Source organism: Phyllobates terribilis, unplaced genomic scaffold (assembly GCF_046119375.1).
Source record: "Phyllobates terribilis strain yellow unplaced genomic scaffold, ASM4611937v1 Scaffold_11__3_contigs__length_659146591, whole genome shotgun sequence".
Classification (NCBI taxonomy): domain Eukaryota; kingdom Metazoa; phylum Chordata; class Amphibia; order Anura; family Dendrobatidae; genus Phyllobates; species Phyllobates terribilis.
The window spans coordinates 254,270,353-254,290,516 of NW_027362771.1; the positions used below are offsets into that span (position 1 = coordinate 254,270,353).

Sequence of the window (20,164 nt, forward strand, 5' to 3'; positions counted from 1 at the left end):
CCTGGTCTCTAATCTGAGCTGCTGTTAACCTGTGATTTCTGAGGCTGGTGACTCGGATAAACTTATCCTCAGAAGCAGAGGTGACTCTTGGTCTTACTTTACTGGGGCGGTCCTCATGTGAGCCAGTTTCTTTGTAGCGCTTGATGGTTTTTGCAACTGCACTTGGGGACACTTTCAAAGTTTTCCCAATTTTTCGGACTGACTGACCTTAATTTCTTAAAGTAATGATGACCACTCGTTTTTCTTTACTTAGCTGCTTTTTTCTTGCCATAATACAAATTCTAACAGTCTATTCAGTAGGACTATCAGCTGTGTATCCACCAGACTTCTGCACAACACAACTGATGGTCCCAGCCCCATTTATAAGGCAAGAAATCCCACTTATTAAACCTGACAGGGCACACCTGTGAAGTGAAAACCATTTCCGGTGACTACCTCTTGAAGCTCATCAAGAGAATGCCAAGAGTGTGCAAAGCCGTCATCAAAGCAAAAGGTGGCTACTTTGAAGAACCTAGAATATAAGACATATTTTCAGTTGTTTCACACTTTTTTGTTAAGTATATAATTCCACATGTGTTAATTCATAGTTTTGATGCCTTCAGTGTGAATGTACAATTTTCATAGTCATGAAAATACAGAAAAATCATTAAATGAGAAGGTGTGTCCAAACTTTTGGTCTGTACTATATATATATATATATATATATATATATATATATATATATATATATATATATAATAAAACTGTTTTTCTATAAAACACTTTTACTTAAAAATCACAGTGGTATGTTATATTTATCTTTATACCCCGATGAGAAGGTATAAAGAGTTTAATTTCACTTTTGAGGCTGACAGACTCCCTTTAACCCCTTCAGGACCCAGCCTATTTTGACCCTAAAGACCTTGGCATTTTTGTCAATTCTGTCCCTTTACGAAGTAAAAACTCTGGAACACTTCAACGGATCCTTGCGATTCTGAGATTGTTTTTTCGTGACATATTGGGCTTCATGTTAGTATTAAATTTAGGTCGATAATATTTGCGTTTATTTGTGAAAAAATCAAAAATATGGGAAAAAATTTGAAAATTTTGCAATTTTCAAATTTTGATTTTTTTTTCTACTAAACCAGAGAGTGATGTGACACAAAATAGTTAATAAATAACATTTCCCACATGTCTACTTTACATCAGCACAATTTTGGAAAAAAAAAAATGTTGGTAGGAAGTTTGAAGGGTTCAAAGTTCATCAGCAATTTATCTTTTTTCCAGCAAAATTTACAAAACCATTTTTTTAGTTACCACATCACATTTGAAGTCCCTTTGAGGGGTCTTTATGACAGAAAACACCCAAAAGTGACACCATTCCAAAAACTGCACCCCTCAAGCTACTCAAAACTACATTCAAGAAGATTATTAACCCTTCAGGTGCATCACAGGAACTAAAGCCACATGGAAGAAAAAAATGAACATTTTTATTTTTCTAACAAAAATTTTCTTTTAGCCTAAATTTTTTAATTTTCACATGGGTAACAGGATAAAATGCATCCTAAAATTTGTTGGTCAATTTCTCCTGAGTACACTGATACCTCATATGTGGTCATAAACCACTGTTTGGGCACACGGCAGGGCTCAGAAGGGAAGGAGCGCCATTTTACTTTTTGAATGGAAAATTAGTTCCAAAAGTCAAATTGCGCTCCTTCTCTTCTGAGCCCTGCCATGCGCCCAAACAGTGGTTTATGACCACATATGAGGTATCAGTGTACTCAGGAGAAATTGACCAACACATTTTAGGATGCATTTTATCCTGTTACCCATGTGAAAATTAAAAAATTTAGGCTAAAAGAAAATTTTTGTGAAAAAAAAAAAAGTACTTTTTTGTTTTCACAGATCATTTTGTGAAGCACCTGGGGGTTCCAAGTGCTCACTATGCATCTAGATAGGTGCCTTGGGGGGTCTAGTTTCCAAAATGGGGTCACTTGTGGGGGAGCTCCAATGTTTGGGCACACAGCGGCTCTCCAAATGCAACATGGTGTCCGCTAACAATTTGAGCCGATTTTCCATTCAATTTGTTTGCGGACACCATGTCCCGTTTGGAGAGCCGCTGTGTGCCCAAACATTGGAGCTCACCTACAAGTGACCCCATTTTGGAAACTATACCCCCCAAGGCACCTATCAAGGCACCTATCTAGATGCATAGTGAGCACTTGAAACCCCCAGGTCCTTCACAAATTAATCCGTAAAAATAAAAAAGTGTTTTTTTTTCCACTTTTTCATTTTTATGAATCAATTTGTGAAGCACCTGGGGGTTCCAAGTGCTCACTATGCATCTAGATAGGTGCCTTGGGGGGTCTAGTTTCCAAAATGGGGTCACTTGTGGGGGAGCTCCAATGTTTGGGCACACAGCGGCTCTCCAAATGCAACATGGTGTCCGCTAACAAATTGTCGGCTCAAATTGTTAGAAGACACCATGTTGCGTTTGGAGAGCCGCTGTGTGCCCAAACATTGGAGCTCCCCCACAAGTGACCCCATTTTGGAAACTAGACCCCCCCAAGGCACCTATCTAGATGCATAGTGAGCACTTGGGACCCCCAGGTCCTTAGCAAATTAATCCGTAAAAATAAAAAAGTGTTTTTTTTTTTTCACTTTTTCATTTTTATCAATCAATTTGTGAAGCACCTGGGGGTTCCAAGTGCTCACTATGCATCTATATAGGTGCCTTGGGGGGTCTAGTTTCCAAAATGGGGTCACTTGTTGGTGAGCTCCAATGTTTGGGCACACAGGGACTCTCCAAACGCAAAGGGTTCCAATTTGTTAGCGGACACCATTGTGTAGTGCATGTCAGGTTGGTGTGCGGTGTGGTATATTGTAGTGCACACACACACACACACACACAATCTCATACACTACAACACACACACACCAACCTGACATAGCCTCCTCAGCTGAGTACGCCCTAGACTGGGATGAGCGGGACGGGCGGGACATTTTGTGTGCTTTGTGCGTGTGTGTAAAAAAAAAAAAAAAAAAAAATCAAAACTTTATTATAGTGTGAGTGTACGTGTGTGTGCTTGGTGTAACCTTCGGCGGTCAGACGTAGGAGGGGGCTGAGGAGATGGAGGAGCCAGAAGCAGCAGCAAGGGGGGTGATCACTGGGGCAGGAGCCGGCAGCAGCAAGAGGGGGTAGGAGGCCGGCAGCATCGGGGGGTGATTACTGGGGCAGAAAGGGGAGCAGGAGCAGGGGGCTGATTACTGGTTTTTTGGGGGGGGGGGGTGTGAACACTGGGAACAGGGGGGGGTGAACACTGGGAACAGGGGGGGGTGAACACTGGGAACAGGGGGGGGTGAACACTGGGAACAGGGGGGGGTGAACACTGGGAACAGGGGGGGGTGAACACTGGGAACAGGGGGGGGTGAACACTGGGAACAGGGGGGGGTGAACACTGGGAACAGGGGGGGGTGAACACTGGGAACAGGGGGGGTGAACACTGAGAACAGGGGGGGGTGAACACTGGGAACAGGGGGGGGTGAACACTGGGAACAGGGGGGGGTGAACACTGGGGGAGGGGGTGATTATTGGGAGGTGGGGGGTGATATCACTGGGACTGGGGGATGGTGGGTTTGATCACAGGAGCAGGGCATTTACACTGAGCCTGCTGCTGCTGTGATCACAGTCCACCGGCTGTCAGAAGGAGAGCAGCAGCCGGTGGATGAAGACGTGGGAGAGGGAGCAGAGGGAGCGGAGGTCGGGGTGCAGGTATGAAAGTGGAGGGGGGGTGGTGAGGGGGGCGGGGGGGATCGCGGGGAGGGGGGGGTCGGGGGGAGTGACGGCAATACTTACCGCTGATCAGCGGTGGCAGCGGCAGACGCGATCCACAGGGTCCACACCAGGGGGTCCGCAGCAGGGGGTCCACAGCAGACGATCTAGGGTTGGGAAGGTGCTGGGAGGTTTCAGCCATCCCTCCATATCTGATTGGGGCTAGTATCCATGTGACGCTAGCCCCCCAATCAGATCTGGGGGGAGGGGGGGAACAGAGGTGACACTCCCCCCAGCCAATGGCTGATGCTGTAAGCATCAGGCAATGCCCAGATTTAAATATTACACCAATTTTCATTGGTGAAATATTTAATTCATACCGATTGGCAGTTTCACTAAAAGTGAAAATGAAACAGCCAATCGGAGGGGTCCCAGGCACGGGGGGGTTAATCCACCCCCCGGGGGGTCGACTTCAGGATGTCCAGTTGCAGTAGCAACTGTGACACCTGAGCGACCCCGCTCGCAGGCGCTGCAGGGGCTCTTTCCCTCCATGTCACAGACGCTGTGACATGGGTCGGGAACGAACTGTTTTCCATGTCACAAACGGTGTGACACGGGTCGGGAAGGGGTTAATAACCTTTTTATACATTTGTTTCTGATTATACATTTTATTGTCATAACATTTTTTTCTTATTGCCTTTTCAGACAGATTCTGAAGATCTTGTCTGCTTATCTCACAAATCTCAATGTCTTGACGATAGGATTACAAGCTTTGACCAGCATTCTTGAATCGGGTACATTCGATAACATTTTTAATCTATGTTTGTTTTTAATTATAATCCTTGACATTTCTGAACAATCTGTCTTTGTAAGCAAGAGCCTGTTTGTTTGCCTCTTACTGGCTGATCTAACCACATAATGGCACGGTTTCTAGACTCTTAATAATCTAGAAATGGAACCGCTAATTTCATATGTCCTGTTTATCCAGTCATTCAACAGTAGAGCTTGTGTTTTGCTAATGTTTTTTTCATCCTACTTTACATTGTTTTTTTTCTTTTATGTCTTGTACTGTTATTATCATTTACGCATGAGGAAAATGGGATATTCAGCAGGTACACTATTAATAAATCAGAGAGTCTTCAGTATTGTTAGTGGAAGGAATTACAGAGCCTAAATTTAAAGAAGCCCTTCTATAAAGATTTTTTTTTTACTAAATCTGTGTATGTGCATGTAGTGCAGTTTCAGTTTGTTGATATATTCACCTCCCGATGCCTTCTCCAGGATCCAGATTCGCTTTGCTCCTTCTTCTCAGTGATGTCACCACTATTCAGACAATCCGGCTCACTTTATGATCTGCATGTGAGCCGGAAGTCTCTTTTACAATGTACAATGTCCTGACGCTCCATAGACTTACATTGTAATAGCCATTTCCCGGTCACGTAGAGCGTAGTGTGACCCGAAAAGTCTGGAGAGCGGTGATGTCACTGAGAAGAGGAGCAGAACTGCGCTGGACACCGGACAAGACTGCAGGAGGTGAGTATATTAATACACTGACACTACACCAAATATATACATAGATTTATTAAAAAAATCTTCATGGGAGGGCTTCTTTAACAAAATGCCTAATGAAAAGGGATATAAACAAGTAATATGATGGGGGGAAGATCCAAAGTCAGACTATTTTCCAGAATAGTTTCTTTATTAATTTCTCACAGATTTAATTGTTTGCTTTCCATTGATAAATGTGTCCATGAACATGTGATGGACACACAGGTACATATCTGATACACATACTGTAACGAGCTGTGCACCGGATGTCCCTCACATGGCCAGGGCCGATATTTACCTCTGGCTTCTTCATTTAGGAACAGCACATTCAATAATGAATATGATCTCTGGGGGTCTTATTGAAATTCATTCAGCAGCCATACTTTCTACTTTTGAAATATTTATATATATATATTTTTTCTCCTAGATGTAATACATTTTCTTGTTTTGGATCATGAAGCCGATGTTTTTCTGTTGATTTTTGAAGCCATGAAGCTGTTTTCAGACAAAGAAGATATTCAGATATATGGCTGCCAAGCATTATATTTGCTTCTAATGAAAGGTATATATGCTGAAATATGCAAATATTAAAGTAGTACTAATTTACTTCTAGAGATGTTATAGACGTCTTAGTGGCTAAGTGTGTCTTCTATGATATGTATAGTTTTATAATGCATCAGTGTGCACAAAGCTTATATGCAAAACAATCAACTAAGAGAAAATGAGTAGAACTTAGAAATCCTGAATTGTAAGGTACTAGTGCTTTGGAGTTATGGCTTATATTACTCTCTTAAAAGTGGTCCTCTCCACCTTGAAGAAGTTGTGTGGCCACAAGATATTGATCTCTTATCTTTAAAGGGGTTTTCCCACAAACAAAAGTTCATTTTAATCAATAAATCTTGGAATAATAAGAAATTTCACAATTGGATGTGTTAAAATAAAGTGTTCCTGTGCTGAGATAATCTTATAAATGTGCCCCTGCTGTGTGCTGTGTAATGGCTGTGTCTGACCGTGCAGGAACATGGTCTGATCATACCACATCTCCTGGGCAGGGGAGGAAGCAAAAAAGTATACAGACATTACAGAATGGGATCACAGATGATTCTTTCTGTGAGGTAAAACATTGCTTAAAACAGGCAGTAAAATGTTTTACCTCACAAAAAGAATCAGCTGTGATCATGTGCTGTAATGTCTGTATACTGTAATGCTTCCTCCCCTGCCCAGGAGCTGTGGTATGATCAGACCATGTTCCTGCACGGTCAGACACAGCCATTACACAGTACACAGCAGGGGCACATTTATAAGATTATCTCAGCACAGGAACATTTTATGTAAACACATCCAATTGTGGAACTTATTATTATTCCAAGATCTGTTGATTAAAATGAACTTTTCGTTCGTGGGAAAACCCCTTTAAGGTAGATAAGTAGATCATCAGCATCAGATTGGTGGGGGTCCTGTACCCGGCACACCCTCCAATCAGATGATATAAGCTCTGGAGGCGGCTGGGTGTACATATTGACTCTGATTCAGCACAACTGACATTATCTACGCCAGCCTTGACAGATCCATAAGAAAGAAATCTGGATTCAATGTGTATGATAAAAAAATGGATACACTTTAAAGAAAACCTGTCAGCAGGATTTATCACTATAAACTTAAAGGTATGGCCATAATGGCGCTATTACACTGATTAAATTGGATTCATTCATGCCTGCCTCATGTGTTTTTACAGGTCGCTGATTATTCAGTGACCTGCCTCCGTTTTAAATGTTAATCCGCCGCCATCATTGGGTGGGCAGCGCGTGCGCAGTGTGAGATTCCACATCTGGTCTTCAATAAAATGGCGCTGAAATTGGCATATGCACAGATCGAGATCTTGGCTTGGATCTCGATCTGCGCATGTGCCGTCTCTGGCACCATTTTATTGAAGACTTGAAGACCAGACATGGAATCTTACAGTGTGGATGCAACGCCAACCCACAGATGACGGCGGCGCGATTTGTCAAAACGGGGGCAGGTCTCTGAATAATCAGTGACCTGTAAAAACACAGGAAGCAGGTGGAGGGGCCAAAGCAGAAGAAAACCCAACCCCCCATGCCTGCCCCGATGCACAGAAGACGTCATCAGAAGACAACTTAAAACCATGATTAAAAAAGAACCAGTGATTGGATTCCTTCAACAAAGGTATCAACTTAATCAGCGTAATAGCGCCATTATGGCCATACCTTTTACTTTATAGTGATAAATCCTCCTGACCGTTTTCCTTTAAGTGCTTCTGTATGCGTCAGTTTTACCATTTGGATCATTTTTTTGTTTACAATTATAAAAGCATTAGGCTCTTAAAAATTCCCAAATTGTGGTGTGAAGCAGACAGGCCTAAAAATCACCAATCATAGTAAATTCCCCTAAAGGTCTGAGGAAATGAAATACACTTCTAGGCATGAATAATCAGTGAGGGCTCAGATTAGGTCAACCTATAAAACCCGTTTTTGACGAGAGTCTCTAGGGTTCAGCTGATTCTGGCCAATGTAATAAATAAGATATCATAATTTTTATAACCTCGGAGCATGTTTTTAATATTTTATTTAAAACCCAGCTTACGTTATGACTGTCATGTTGCCTTATTTTTAGCATTATATTAGGAATACCCATATGAGGGAAATTTTATTTCTGACTTATTGTGAAAGTCTCTAGTCATCAACTTCCTCTTTGACATAGCTAAGCAATGAAACAGGACCAGTCGGTTCCCTTGACATGTCTATTTTAGTCCAGTTGGTATTCTCCCTGAAATAACAATTCTGGAGCATCTTTTCTCAGCGCTCTTTATTTGTTTGATCAAATATATATTGAATTCATATTACTTTTATTTTTTTCCCTTTTGTCCAGTTCCAGAAGAGCAATTAACAGAGTTTGTAGAGAGCAAAGATCATCTGATCATCCTGCAGATTCTTACACAGTATAAAGATACAGAGTCTGTTATTTACCAAGCTTTACGGGTTTTGATCCCATTGGCAGGCCCACGTAAGTTACTATAATATTAGCATTTCAAAAAACACCTTGCTTTTCTTATTGTGTGTGCATGATATGTTCACACAAAGTGTTTCAGGTACATTTTGACCTCTACAGTTCTTCATCCATACACACAACGTACTTTTTTAGGAGATGCTTCATTCTTTAAAATTACATCATGCCCTGTTGCCAATTATTTTTCCACTATGATTTCCTATTGTTCTTCCCTATTGACTTTCATAGGGAACACTGTATCATACAGAGTCACATATATTTCTTTGATATTATTTTCTACAAAAATTATTTTGTGATTGATTACATTGCAAAGCGTCATTAATTGATAAAAGATTAAATAAACCCTTAATGCCCCTCTTAAACCCCGATTCATCCTTTGAGGATTTCTTAAAGTACCATGCCAACCTTTTTTTTTTTTTTAAGATCCTGATGTGTATAAGTGTATGGCATCTAGTACCGGTTGGCGTCTTCATCTGTTTTCAGCTTAGCTCCAGTCGCTCTGTCACCATATAACTGCTTTTGTGCTTTTGAAAGCTGGTGGATTGCTCTGTGTTCCCAAAGTCACTTTTATCAATATGAGTATGGGACTCCTAATGTTGCTACAGAGCCTCGCTCTAAATCCCCATAGACTTTCATTGAGAAGTTTTTAAAAAGTGACCTCCGCTTAACACAGTAATCACTGTGTGACTTGGCAGGTCACAAATGCAGTCTTTCTAAAGTTCATAGAATTTTATTATTGTCTTTTTAACATTTTTTTTAAACCTTTTACATTTGGAAAGATTTCACAAATTGTGCAAAAAAATTCTGCTGTATATAAAATCTTTCCAGTGGGAAACAGTACAAATATTGTGATATTTCGAAAAAGTTCCAAATGATGAATCCGATTAAATCCCACCAACAATGCCGACCTAAAAATAAAAAACAGATGAATATATAAAAAAGTGACAATGAAAAGATAACTATAGATCAGTCAAAAAGCAAACGCAAAGCAAACAAAATGAAGACCGAAAAAAAAATGGAAAAGCAATGAATAATTTGCCTCATTGATGTTTTTACACACAGCTCTACCTGGGGCAGAAACACTACCGCAAGTAAAAGATTTCAATACATTGAATGAGTGAAATTTCATACTTGCATATCAGAATACATATTCTAATGCATTTTTATTGTAACATTAACGTTCTTGTTCTGATCGCTGGTCTGACCCTTTTCAGCACCCATTTGCATGTGGTCATGCACATAGCTTGCACTTTGCACTGAATTTATGTAAAATATGTTATAGTGAAAAATCAAAAAAATGTCTTCTTTCTGTTCCAGCTTGCAATGTGGAAGTTCTTATGTCTGGCAATGTCAGATGTTACAACATAATAATGGAAGCAATGAAAACCTTTCCAAACTGTGAAAAAATACAAGAAGTCTGTTGCTGTTTATTCCAAAAACTTACATTTGGTGAGTAGATGAGTGTGTCAAATCAATTTTCTATATGTCTTTAAAAAAGCAATCAAGCGTTTATTTGGGGAGAAATACCAAATGGGTAATATGTATATTTTACGTGTTTTTGTGTGTATTTAAATTCAATCCTTTATACTGAGGTCATCAAAATATGATTGCTGAGCCCTGTGATTGGCTGCAATGGTCAAGTGCGCTGTAGCTGTGGCATCACCACTGCAGCCTGTCATCAGAACGGGAGCAGTGATGGGGAGCCGGTGCTGGAACAATGTAAAGCTTAGTTTATTTTTAACCTTTTCAAGCCCTACTAAATAATGTATTCTTAAACAATATTAATGGTGGAAAAAAAAAATTTCTTATTTTGTGTTCACATATATTGTAACTAAAATAATAACATTGTTACTTCTTATCTTTTTAAAGGAAGCTTTTTTAACATCCTGGTATTAAATGAAGCCCATGAAGTCATTATAAAAGCTCTGATAAGCTATTCTGCAAATTCAAGACTGCAAGCAGCTGCTCTAACATGTCTGGCTCTTCTTAGTAAGTCTTCACTTCCTCCCATCCTTTCTCTACCCCAAAGAAAAAAAATAGTACATTTTCCTATCACCCATGACAGCACCACAACGAGAGAGGGGATCCGCCCTTCGAGGACAGGAAACCTACAGAATAAAAGGGCGGCACATCTCCACCACCTCCTCAGTTGGTTACCTGTCCTTGTGGGGGAACCTTGTTAAAATGGCGGCAGAAGAAAGAAGGGAAGATTATTCCCAGACCTGGGCCTGTCGGTTTCCAACAGGGCACAGTCTCTGCTGCGGCCGGCGCCAGGGACCTGGAAGCGCCATGGTGGGTCCAAGGGGGCCTGTTCCGTTGGATGGATGCGAGCAGCAGCCGCACCATTACTTTATGGTGGTCTGGCAGCTGCGCATCCCGGTGGCGCAGGACGCTATCCAGGAAATTGCACCCTAAGACGCACGCTGGTGAAAAAAGAAGTAGCGGAGAACCATGTCTTCTAACATGTTTCCGGCTACTGTTTTGTACCAGCTGCGGCCCTAATGACGAGCGTACCGGAGGGTCCTTGATGGGAGAACCTTAGACTTACCTGTTGAAGATCAGGATACGACTGAGCGGTGCCCCTGCCTGGGGTCGGCTGCTCCAGCTCAGTGCATCAGTGGAGAAGCTGCTGTGGAGTGGCGCCCCTGTCTGGGGTCGGCAGCTCCAGCTCTGCACGTCAGTGAGAGAGCAGCTGTGGAACTGCGCCCCTGTCTGGGGTCGGCAGCTCCAGCTCCGTGCATCAGTGGAGAAGCTGCTGTGGAACTGCGCCCCTGTCTGGGGTCAGCAGCTCCAGCTCTGCACGTCAGTGAGAGAGCAGCTGTGGATCTGCGCCCCTGTCTGGGGTCAGCAGCTCCAGCTTTGCACATCAATGGGAGCACCTGTTGAGCTGTGCCCCTACCTGGGGTCAGCAGCTCCAGCTTTTAATCGGCGCACTATTGGAGGCGCACCTGCCTGGGGTTGGCCGCCCCAATATTGCTCTGGCACGGCCGGATGGAGAGGAACAGGCCTGTGACTTGGTCCAGCCTCCGAATCTGTACAGCTGGTGGTGAGTGATCTTCGTGAATGTTTACATTGTTTATGGGGCCCTTTCCTTGTTATGGATACTAGGAAAGGCTGAAGGAAGTTAGCATTAAACTCAGAAATGTGTGTGTGTTCGCTCTGTAAGACCCCACCTGGGCCAAGGGCCTTGTTCTTTAAATTTGGCTTTAGGACGGAAGCTGGACCTTAGACCTCTAGGCTAAAGTTAGCCACATGTCTGGGCCGCACAGAGCCTCATGATTAGGCTTCAGAATTTACCACAAAAATGAGCCTCAATCTGCTCAGTAAATGTTAAACGAACACTGAGGTTTTTACTGTTGTCGTCCAGTCTGTTTACTCTATCCATAGGACGGCACATGGTGTTAATACAGCACATGGTCTCCGTGAAGGTCTGCTGTTCAGCTGCGTCTCATCAGGTGGCTCCTTTGGGTGGGGCAAGTCTGACAATTGAGATTTACCACCCAAAGGAAAGGTTTATCCTTCATTCAGACGGATTACTCTTTTAAATAAAATTCTGAGCGCAGTGCCTCATAAAGCCTCGTTGCGCTTCACAAAGAGCACATCATAGTGCTTCATAGCATAGCGCTTTATAGCACATCACAGTGCCTCATAGCATAGTGCTTTATAGCACATCGTAGTGCCTCATGGCACATCTTAGTGCCTCATAGCATAGCGCTTCATGGCACATCATAGTGCCTCATGGCACATCATAGTGCGCCATAGCATAGCGCTTCATAGCACATCATAGTGCCTCATAGCACATCTTAGTACCTCATAGCATAGCGCTTCATAGCATAGTGCCTCATGGCACATCTTAGTGCCTCATAGCATAGCGCTTCATGGCACATCATTGTGCCTCATGGCACATCATAGTGCGCCATAGCATAGCGCTTCATAGCACATCATAGTGCCTCATAGCACATCTTAGTACCTCATAGCATAGCGCTTCATAGCATAGTGCCTCATGGCACATCATAACATAGTGCCTCATGGCATATCATAGCCTAGTGCCTCATAGCACATCATAGTGCCTCATGGCACATCATAGCATAGTGCCTCATGGCACATCATAGCATAGTGCCTCATGGCACATCATAGCATAGTGCCTCATGGCACATCATAGCATAGTGCCTCATGGCACATCATAGCATAGTGCCTCATGGCACATCATAGCATAGTGCCTCATGGCACATCATAGCATAGTGCCTCATGGCACATCATAGCATAGCGCCTCATGGCACATCATAGCATAGCGCCTCATGGCACATCATAGCATAGCGCCTCATGGCACATCACAGTGCCACATAGCATAGCGCCTCATGGCACATAATAGTGCCTCATAGCGCCTCATGGCACATCACATCACAGTGCCTTATAGCACTTCATGGCACATCACATCACAGTGCCTTATAGCACTTCATTTCACATCATAGTGCCGTATAGCGTCTCATAGTGCTTCATAGTGCCTCATGGCATAGTGCCTCATAGCACTTCATATCGCCTTATGGCTCTTCATAGCACCTCATAGCATAACATATCATAGTAACTCATAGCATATCATAGTGCCTTATGGTGCCTTCATGGTGCATTCATAGTGCAGTATAGCGCCTGGTAGTACCTCATAGCGCTTCACAGTGCCTGTTAGTACCTTATGGGGCCTCATAGTGTCTCTCGGTGCTTCAGGGTGCCCCAGTGCCTCATTGTCCCTCTTTGTAAAGGTACTGGTTACACAACTAAGTTTATGTCTGACAAAACCAAGTTCAGCAACTGTAAACTGTGCATGGCAAGCTTACCGAATTCAAGGGGAAAAATATTCTAGCCTCTATTTTGACAGAGGGTGGCAGTATTCCTGGCTGGTGCTCAGCTGGCTCGGTGGAAGGCCGGTTGGAGGCAGGTACCAGTAAGAGCGCTTCCTTAGTTTTGCAGGTTAATAATAAACGTTGTAGGGTTTCACTCTTAAAGGTAGGAGGCATCACATAGTGCTCATACAGCCATTGTGGGTTTGGTTCAATCAAGCGCAGTTTTATTGCTTTTTACAGGTTGCACAGAAGTCATAAACATTAATATTTCTGGTCTTGTCCACGCGCTGACTAAATAGGACACACCCTGACTACTCATATACGGCTCAGCTAACCCAGCTTGATCAAACAAAACAATATTTATCCAGGGCAACCACTGATACTTGCAGACTCCGCTAAGGTGGAGTCTGGCCTGTGTCTCTGATTAGCTCCGAGACCCATACCGTCTACTCTGCTTTCCAACAGTCTGACTAAGGTGAATGCCTAGCCTGCTCTGGTGCTTAGCTCTCCAGGTGCCCTAGTCAAGACCTGTAAAGCTATTATTTAACCCAGTCCTACCTGGGTTTGCGACAACCCGAAAGGGCTGTACAGATTCCTGACAGTTAGATAATTGGAAATGGACTCTAAGACCTCCTAGTAAATCTTCAGTTCCAGATTGCTATATAGTAGTATAGGTGTTTAAGAAGGTATACAATCAGGTTCCAATTCACATGAAACATCAAATTTCCTGAGAATAGTTCTTGGCATAAAATGAGGATTTAGGCTTTCAGTTTATGTCCTTCCATTTAGATGTTAGTGAGCCTTTAGGCTTTATGGAGAATTATAGTAATTAGGACAACTCTCATATCGAAGGAAGAGGCATTGACAATAGTTTACCTCAACTATTTCGTTATTATGGGCAGATCCATTGAGCGCTGCAGAACTCAATGGGCAGTGAGTAAGAGTTGTGGTCTCCCAAGGTAGAATAAGGAGTCCTGCTATATGTCAAAGTTAATAAGCAGTCTGGCCACAACTCTAAACAAGGCAATATTGCTGTTAATAACTTTAATCTCCTACATTCCAGTAGTAGCATGGTCACGGGTACACACCCGTGGGCTGCCCCTAAAGATCCGGTTCCTCTAACCTAAAGAAGCTTTAGGCAGTATATAAGAGAGCTCCATTCATCTATACATGGTCACCATGTGAAGGGCTTGTCATACAACAGAGTAGCTTTATCTTACGTAAACCATGATGGAGGAACTCTGCCAAGATCCCTAATGACACTTATGTCTAATCAGTTCAGATGGCGAAGTCTCACCTTTTATCTTTAACAGTACCTCCTATAAAGAGGAAGAGAATTGCAAGTGGACCTTTTTAGCCGTAGACTACTGGAACAGTGTCTAACCTGCATTGAATAATCAAGGAATGTGAAAGTGAGTTTTGGATCTAGGCCCATTTTCAGTCCAAAGATGGCACCCTGGGATCTGAATCCAGTGCTTATGGCTCTAACAAGCCTTCGCTTGAACTCATGGATTCAGGGTCTTCACATTAAAGACTATTATCCCGATGGCCCTGACTTCAGCATGGTAAGTTAGTGACATTCAAGCTTTGTCAGTTAATCTTTTGTTTATCCAGATCCTAGAAGATGGGCCGGTTTCGGAGCTACCCTATCTTCCAAAGATGGCTTCCAATTTCCATAGAAGTCAGGAAATTGTGCACCCTACTTTCTGTGCTAATCCGGGGAATCCATGGCAGAACAATAAGAAAGCGGATGTCCCCATCAAGCATTATGTAAGGTTGCGATTTAGTCTTCACCTTGCACCTTCTATAGTCACTATAGGCTTGATCTGGGATCTTCTGCTGTCCTTTCCTTTAGGAAAACTGTTCTACAGGCTGTGGTCCCACCCTAACTTTAACTTTAAAGTTTTTTCTCTGTAAATCTCTCGTTGTGGTGCTGTCATGGGTGATAGGAAAACACTAAATTACTTACCGGTAATATGATTTTCCTGAGCCCCTGACAGCACCCTTATATTCCCTCCCATCACTGGTAGAAGTTGATCACTTCACTTCATTTCCTTCGTGGTGTTTGATTCACGCGGTGTGTAGAAGGAAAAATCATGTGATATTTAACTATTAAGTAGTGTCCTTTCATGCTCTGTAAACAGCTGAGGTGGTTGAGAGGTACCGCCCTTTTATTCTGTGGGTTTCCTGTCCTGAAAGGGCGGAACCCCTCTCTCATTGTGGTGCTGTCATGGGCTCAGGAAAATCACATTACCAGTAAGTAATTTAGTGTTTCTGTACTACACCCCCCAAAAAGAAGTCTGTGCTGTCAAACAGTTAAGCTATTATGGTTTTATATAATGGTTTTAATTGGAAATTCTGGCTTTTTCTTCTCATTATGGTTTAATGCACGGGTTAAATAATTAAATATTTTAATAGATCGAACTTCTACAGGCATGACGATATCAAATATGTTCTTATTTATTTTGTTTCTTATTTCTTTACTGGGTATAAGGGGGGGACTTAAATTTGTATTTTAACTTATTTATTTTTTAAATATGGTAACTTTTTTTTAAAAATTTTTTTTTAGCTATTTTATCTGACTTGAACCAAGTCATTTGATCACTTATACTAATTCTGCAAGTAGTGCAGTATATAGTTAAATTGAGAGTCTCCAAAAATGACCAGTATCAGAATGAGCTTCATAGGGGGATCAACAGGGACTATAGGGGCTTTCAGCAGGACCCTGGCTAACCAGAGGCGTAGCTAGGGTTTTGGTTGAGGGGGGTGAAACTTCTGAGTGGGCCCCTAACCATGTAACCCTGATTACAAGTATGGTGGCGCACCCAGATAGTGGATATAGGAAAACCTCAGCACTATTCAAAGACCAGCACTGATATTCCCGTCATATGGTGACCTATATTGATAGATGCCAGTCCTGCAGAACATATAAGAGATCACAGCACAGTTATATATAGTGACTTACAACTGACGTTCTTTCTGATTAAATTGTTCACTTTTCCCGTGTTTTCCATCTGGCCCAGACCGACACGACAACTTCTCCATCCAGGACTCATCTGTAGAGATCACAACACAGACACATTTGGCTCCTTACATTTCAGGCACTGTCCCCATCTATTCCTAACCTTCACAAAGTCATCATCCTGCTGATACCCCAATACCGTGCCTCTGTTGCTGTATGTGTCCCTATTACTGAACCTTCTGTGTGCCCTCTAGATGGTAAAACAAACCTCTAGAATATAGTAATGTCGTGTTCAAGTGCCCTAGAAAACAGTGCCCACATTTTGCCCCCTAGAAAGTAACAATGCCTTCTCTATTCCCCTTTGACAGTCACAATAACCTGAGTTCCCCTATAACGATAAATGCCCACTTAACATTTAATAATGTCCTGAGTCTCCCCTCATGTGCAGCTCCTCTCTACACAGTATGATGCTCTCTTATACACAGTATAATTCCCCCACACACAGTGTACTATAGTATAATGCACCCCATAGGCAGTCTGTAGTATAATGCACCCCATAGGAAAAAAATAAGTAAACACAATACTCACCTCTCCTCCTCATTCCCCTGCTGCTCCGAGTGCCCGCACTTCACAGAACAGCAGGCCAGGCGCCAAGTGATCATAGAATCATAGACTGGTAGAGTTGGAGGGGACCTCCTGGGTCATCTGGTCCAACCCCCTGCTCAAAGCAGGATTCACTAAATCATGTCAGACAGATATCTGTCCAGCCTCTGTTTGAAGACGTCCATTGAAGGGGAACTCACCACCTCTCGTGGCAGCCTGTTCCACTCATTGATCACCCTAACTGTCAAAAAGTTTTTTCTAATATCTAATCTGTGTCTCCTCCCATTTAGTTTCATCCCATTGCTTCTAGTCTTTCCTTGTGCAAATGAGAATAAAGCTGACCCCCCCCCCCCCACAGTGTGACAGCCCTTGAGATATTTGTAGACCGCTATTAAGTCTCCTCTCAGTCTTCTTTTTTGCAAGCTAAACATTCCCAAATCCTGTAACCGTTCCTCATAGGACATGGTTTGCAGACCGGTCACCATTCTGGTCGCTCTTCTCTGAACTTGCTCCAGTTTGTCGATGTCTTTTTTAAAATGTGGTGCCCAAAACTGGACGCAGTATTCCAGATGAGGTCTGACCAAAGAGGAGTAAAGTCCGATAATGACTTCACGTGATCTAGACTGTATGCTTCTGTTAATACATCCCAGAATTGTATTTGCCTTTTTTGCTGCTGCATCACACTGTTGACTCATGTTCAGTCTATGATCTATTCGTATACCCAAGTCTTTTTCTCATGTACTGTTGCTTAGCTCTATTCCTTCCATTTTGTATATGCTTTTTTCATTTTTATTGCCCAGATGTAGTACTTTGCATTTTTCCCTGTTAAAAACCATTCTGTTAGTTACTGCCCACTGCTCCAGTTTATTTAGGTCTTTTTGAATCCTCTCTCTCTCTTCTCTTGTATTAGCTATCCCTCCTAGCTTTGTGTCATCAGCAAATTTAATCAGTTTACCCTCAATTCCTTCATCTAAATCATTGATAAAGATGTTGAACAATACAGGTCCCAGGACAGAGCCCTGTGGTACCCCACTTGAGACATTCATCCAACTGGATGTGAAGCCATTTACGACCACTCTTTGAGTCCGCTCACTAAGCCAGTTATGAATCCACCTAACAGTTGCCTTGTCCATTCCATACTTGTCAGTGATTCTGTCATAGAAGGAAATTAAGTTAGTCTGGCATGACTTGTTAGTTACAAACCCATGCTGACTCTGGTTAATCACTTCATTCTTATCCAGGTACTTACATACATGTTGGTTAATAATTTGTTCAAAGATCTTCCCTGGTATAGAAGTCAGACTCACCGGCCTATAGTTGCCTGGGTCCACCTTCTTCCCCTTGTTGAAGATAGGAACAACATTTGCTCTTCTCCAGTCTTCTTGGACTTCTGTTCTCCAAGAATTTTCAAAGATTATGGAGAGTGGTTCTGAAATTTTTTCTACGATCTCCTTCAGTACTCTGGGGTGTAATTCATCTGGACCTGGAGACTTGAACTCATTTATGTTAGCTAAATATTCCCTCACAATCTCTCTGTTTACAGATAACTTGGATTCTTCTATTCCTTTAATAGGACAATGAAGATCAGTTGATGTTACATTTTCTTTCTGAGAGAAAACAGATGCAAAATAGGAATTAAAAAGTTCGGCCTTCTCAACATCCTTTCTTACCATTTCACCATTTTCATCCTGTAAAAATCCTATAGCATCTTTGACTTTTCCTTTACTTTTGACATACCCCCAAAATCCTTTTTTATTGCTTTTGACATCTCTTGAAAGCCTTAATTCATTGTCAGCTTTAGCTAACCTGATACGTGCCCTGCAGGATCTGCAGACTGCATTATAATCTTCTTTAGATATGCCTCCCTCTTTCCATTTGATAAACATTTCTTTCTTTCTTTTTAGCATGTGTTTAAGTTCTGTGTTCATCCATCCTGGTTTCCTTAAATGCTTCCTATTCTTCCTACTTTTCGGGATTGTTAACGATTGTGCTTTGAGAATCTCATTTTTAAAAATTTCCCATCCTTCCTGGACATTTTTGTCCTTAAGGACATCCAGCCATTGGATCCCTCCTATTCTCTTTCTGAGTCGCTTAAAATCTGCCTTTCTGAAATCTAACCTTGAACTTTGAGTCTTCACATGTATTCCTCCTCTAGTTATCCAAAATTCTATAATAGCATGATCACTGCTTCCTGGGGTTCCAGCCACTTTTACCTCCTCAACCATTTCCTCCCTGTTTATAAGGATTAGATCCAAAGTAGCAGATCCCCTTGTTTTCTCCCCTACCTTTTGGAAGATAAAGTTGTCAGCAAGAGAGGATAAGAATTTGCTTGACCTGTTAGTTTTACTTGAGAGAGATTCCCAACAAATGTCTGGATAGTTGAAATCTCCCATGACCACTACATCATATTTTTTGGAGAACTTGGTCATTTGATACATAAAGAGTTCATATCTTCAGCTTGCCCAGGTGGCCTGTAGTAAATGCCTACAATGGTGTCCTTTACGTTGTTCTCTCCTTGTATTCTTACCCAAACAGTTTCCACAGAACTCCCAGTCTCTGAAGCTTCAATCTCTGTGCAGATATTCGCTTTTCTAACATACAATGCGACACCTCCTCCTCGTTTATCAAGTCTGTTTCTTACAAATAAGTTGTATCCTTTTAGCCTTTTATTCCAATCATGTCTATCGTCCCACCAAGTTTCAGTGATTCCAATGACATCATATTCCTTTTCCTGCATTAGTAGTTCCAATTCTCCTTGTTTGTTGCCCATGCTTGGTGCATTTGTATAAAAACATTTTAGTTTGTGATTGGTTTCTCTTCCTCCTTCTTGATGACGTCAAACACAGAGGGGGAATGATGAGAGAGGGAGCGTAACTCCGGGTAGGCCCCCTCAGAGCGTGGGGCCCGGGGCCTCTGCCCCCCGGTAGCTATGTTACTGGTAGGAACCCATTGGTACTCCGCCATCACATTACGTGGTCAATTGTGTCATTTAAATGCTACTTTTAATCATTGACAGCATCATTATAAAATTTAAATCGCAGTGTTTGAAGTTCCTTCTGGGTATGATTCAGCCTCCATTCCTGATAGTGCCTTATACATACCCTGCGACAATATCTTGTAAAGTTATATTATTTGGTCGCTAAAGGTTTATAGGTCACCTACTGCTTCTAACACAGATGCACATTATGGAAAACGAGGTCCAGGGGCTTTATAAGAATATTTTCAGTGTATCACAAATCAGATGTTTTGATGGATCTACCCCTATGACCTTAGCCGTGCAACTGTTCTTATGGAGAAGTCCATAAGGATGAATGAGTCGGAGCCCAGAAATGGCATTTTCTAGAAGTTTTAGGAAATAATGCTCCTATTTTTTTTTTATTGCTACAGGAAGAAAAAATAATAATTGCACAACTTGTCTACAATTGTTGCAACTTA

The 20,164-nt window shown here is 42.2% G+C and overlaps 1 protein-coding gene across 6 annotated transcripts in view; it reads left to right on the plus strand.

Moving 5' to 3' along the window:
* The window catches only part of LRRK2 (leucine rich repeat kinase 2), a 167,171-nt gene that overhangs the window by 13,138 nt on the left and 133,869 nt on the right, over positions 1–20,164 (plus strand). For all 6 annotated transcript variants that reach the window (XM_073652174.1, XM_073652175.1, XM_073652172.1 and 3 more), the window contains exons 5-9: positions 4,457–4,545; positions 5,727–5,861; positions 8,189–8,323; positions 9,644–9,775; positions 10,196–10,315. In XM_073652174.1, coding sequence (XP_073508275.1) covers positions 4,457–4,545; positions 5,727–5,861; positions 8,189–8,323; positions 9,644–9,775; positions 10,196–10,315 — 611 coding nt within the window. The remainder of the gene's footprint in view (positions 1–4,456; positions 4,546–5,726; positions 5,862–8,188; positions 8,324–9,643; positions 9,776–10,195; positions 10,316–20,164) is intronic.